This window comes from Quercus lobata, chromosome 2 (genome assembly GCF_001633185.2).
Source record: "Quercus lobata isolate SW786 chromosome 2, ValleyOak3.0 Primary Assembly, whole genome shotgun sequence".
Classification (NCBI taxonomy): Eukaryota; Viridiplantae; Streptophyta; class Magnoliopsida; order Fagales; family Fagaceae; genus Quercus; species Quercus lobata.
Genome location: NC_044905.1, coordinates 1,948,097 through 1,950,287, shown reverse-complemented (window position 1 = coordinate 1,950,287; position 2,191 = coordinate 1,948,097). Strand labels below are relative to the sequence as shown.

At 33.2% G+C, this 2,191-nt stretch overlaps 1 protein-coding gene across 1 annotated transcript; it reads left to right on the top strand.

Annotated features, from left to right (window-relative positions):
• Window positions 1-466: 466 nt before the first annotated feature.
• Window positions 467-1,923, top strand: LOC115978088 (homeobox-leucine zipper protein HAT22-like). The gene is made up of 3 exons (XM_031100114.1): window positions 467-1,110; window positions 1,296-1,375; window positions 1,483-1,923. Exons 1-3 carry the CDS (start codon window positions 610-612, stop codon window positions 1,763-1,765), a joined length of 864 nt encoding a protein of 287 aa, XP_030955974.1. The 5' UTR covers window positions 467-609; the 3' UTR covers window positions 1,766-1,923.
• The last annotated feature ends 268 nt before the right edge of the window (window positions 1,924-2,191 follow it).

The window sequence follows — 2,191 nt, the reverse complement described above, 5'->3', positions numbered from 1 at the left end:
GTACTCTACACTAACAAATATAAATCATTTACTTTTAAATTATGATACAAACTCAAAAAGTAATATGAAAAAATTAAATCAGTATTAATTGACTTGTATTTATTGGTGCAGAGTAAGAGAAATTATTGGCTCTTGTACTTGAGGAATGTCCTCTCATCATAATGAATAATTTTTGTAAAGTATTATGTATTTTCAAGTTTTTTATCATTAAATAAATTATTTGTGTTTAAATCTCACTTCAAATATATATATATATTTTTGATCTAATGATAAAAACAATTATCATGGACTAAATATCATAAATTTCAAATATTATTGTAGCTATAATTTTTTTTTTTTTTTAAGTTGTATACTCGAAGAGATCGAGAGATTTCTTAGTCATGGTCAACCTATGAGGACAAAGAGATATGGGACTTTCATAATTCCACAAACCGGATTCGTTTCCCTACTCATTTCCTTCCTTTGTTTAATAATCAGTCCCCACGCCCTTCTCACAAGAATACCTTTTAACACATATTCCTCCATTAATTTTTTTGGAACAAGAAGACCTTACTGCCTTCATATATACGTGCTCTTTCTACTTCAACAATAATAAGGCTTTCTTACAACATGGGTCTCGATGATGTTTGTAACGCAGGCCTTGCTCTTGCACTAGGCTCCCATGACAAGCAAGTAAATCACGATCACTTGCAGCCTGATCATCATCAAGAAAAGAAGAAAAAGAAGAGGAAGAAGGAGAAGTTTTCTCTAAAGTATGACCACCTTTTCCCTTCTCTTACGTTAGGCCCATCAGATGAGACTTCTTACACATACCAATTGGCTACAACAAAGAAAGAAGCTGGAAAAGCTGTACTAGGTGGTGATTCTGTGGATTATTTGCCTAATAAACAGGCATCTTCTCTTAGTGCAGTATCATCTTTTTCTAATTCATCTAGCATCAAGAGGGAGAGAGAATTATCTGGTGGTGAAGAAGAGGTTGAGGTAGAGAGAGTCTCTTCAAGGGTAAGCGATGAAGATGAGGAAGCTAGTCCAAGGAAGAAACTTAGACTCACCAAAGAACAATCGGCTATCTTAGAAGACAACTTTAAAGAACATGCTACTCTCAATCCTGTAATTATTTCATCTTTCTTTATCTTTGTATTCCATCTATCTCTATGTATAGTAGCATCTATGTTCTTGTGCTATATAAATTATAATCATTATTAGTGTTTTTATTGAAGTTATGCATTTCTTTTTTAAGACTGATAAATTTGTTTCTCTTTTGTATTTTTATTTTTGTGTTTTGGAATTATCAGAAGCAAAAACAAGACTTGGCACACAAGTTGAATCTACGGCCGCGGCAAGTAGAAGTGTGGTTCCAGAATCGGAGAGCCAGGTAATTAACCTAAACCATGAAATTGATCCATTTCTCTTTTATTTATTTATTTATTTTTAATGATTGCATGAATAAGTTTTTATTCATTTTCCCTTGTATATGTATAGGACTAAGCTGAAGCAAACTGAAGTAGATTGTGAATTATTGAAGAAATGCTGTGAAAGACTAACAGATGAGAACAAGAAGCTACAGAAAGAGCTCCAGGAGCTTAAGTCACTGAAACTATCTGCACCCTTTTATATGCAGCTTCCTGCAGCCACTCTCACTATGTGTCCCTCTTGTGAAAGGATTTGCAATGGTGGTGATGGCTCTTCTACAAGTCCTTTCTCGATTGGACCATCAAAGCCTCACTTCTTTAATCCCTTCACACATCCATCTGCAGCTTGCTAGAGGCAAGTTAAGAAGGCCAGAACACCGATGTTTTTGTTCGGGGCTTCTGTTCTGTGTCATATATATATAGGAAGAATTGGCTTATTAATTAATTTGTAGAGACTATATATATATATATATATATTTCTGTGGTGTAAGAATTAGTTAATTCAGTCTCTAAGACGATCCCTTTCTTTCTTTTCTGTACGTGTTTATAATTATTTTTAAAAATTCTATGAAGGGATTCTTCCTTTTTTATACTAGCTGGAAAAATATTAGTCAATGATTTTGATTCATTTATATTAGTGAACAGTTTTTGTTATCCAGCAGGGTTAGAAAGTGTGAAAAACAATGTTAAAAAAAAAAGGACTAATGTGTGTGGAAACTGCAAACCATACCATAATCAGTTAGGTAATTAAGGCACCTGTAAAATTAATAAATGATGAG

Excerpts from the sequence above, each read along its gene's own strand:
- LOC115978088 (XM_031100114.1), top strand. The coding sequence starts at position 610 with ATGGGTCTCGATGATGTTTGTAACGCAGGCCTTGCTCTTGCACTAGGC. Across the intron at positions 1,111-1,295 it reads AACATGCTACTCTCAATCCT|AAGCAAAAACAAGACTTGGC; the intron begins GTAATTATTTCA and ends TGGAATTATCAG. Across the intron at positions 1,376-1,482 it reads TTCCAGAATCGGAGAGCCAG|GACTAAGCTGAAGCAAACTG; the intron begins GTAATTAACCTA and ends GTATATGTATAG.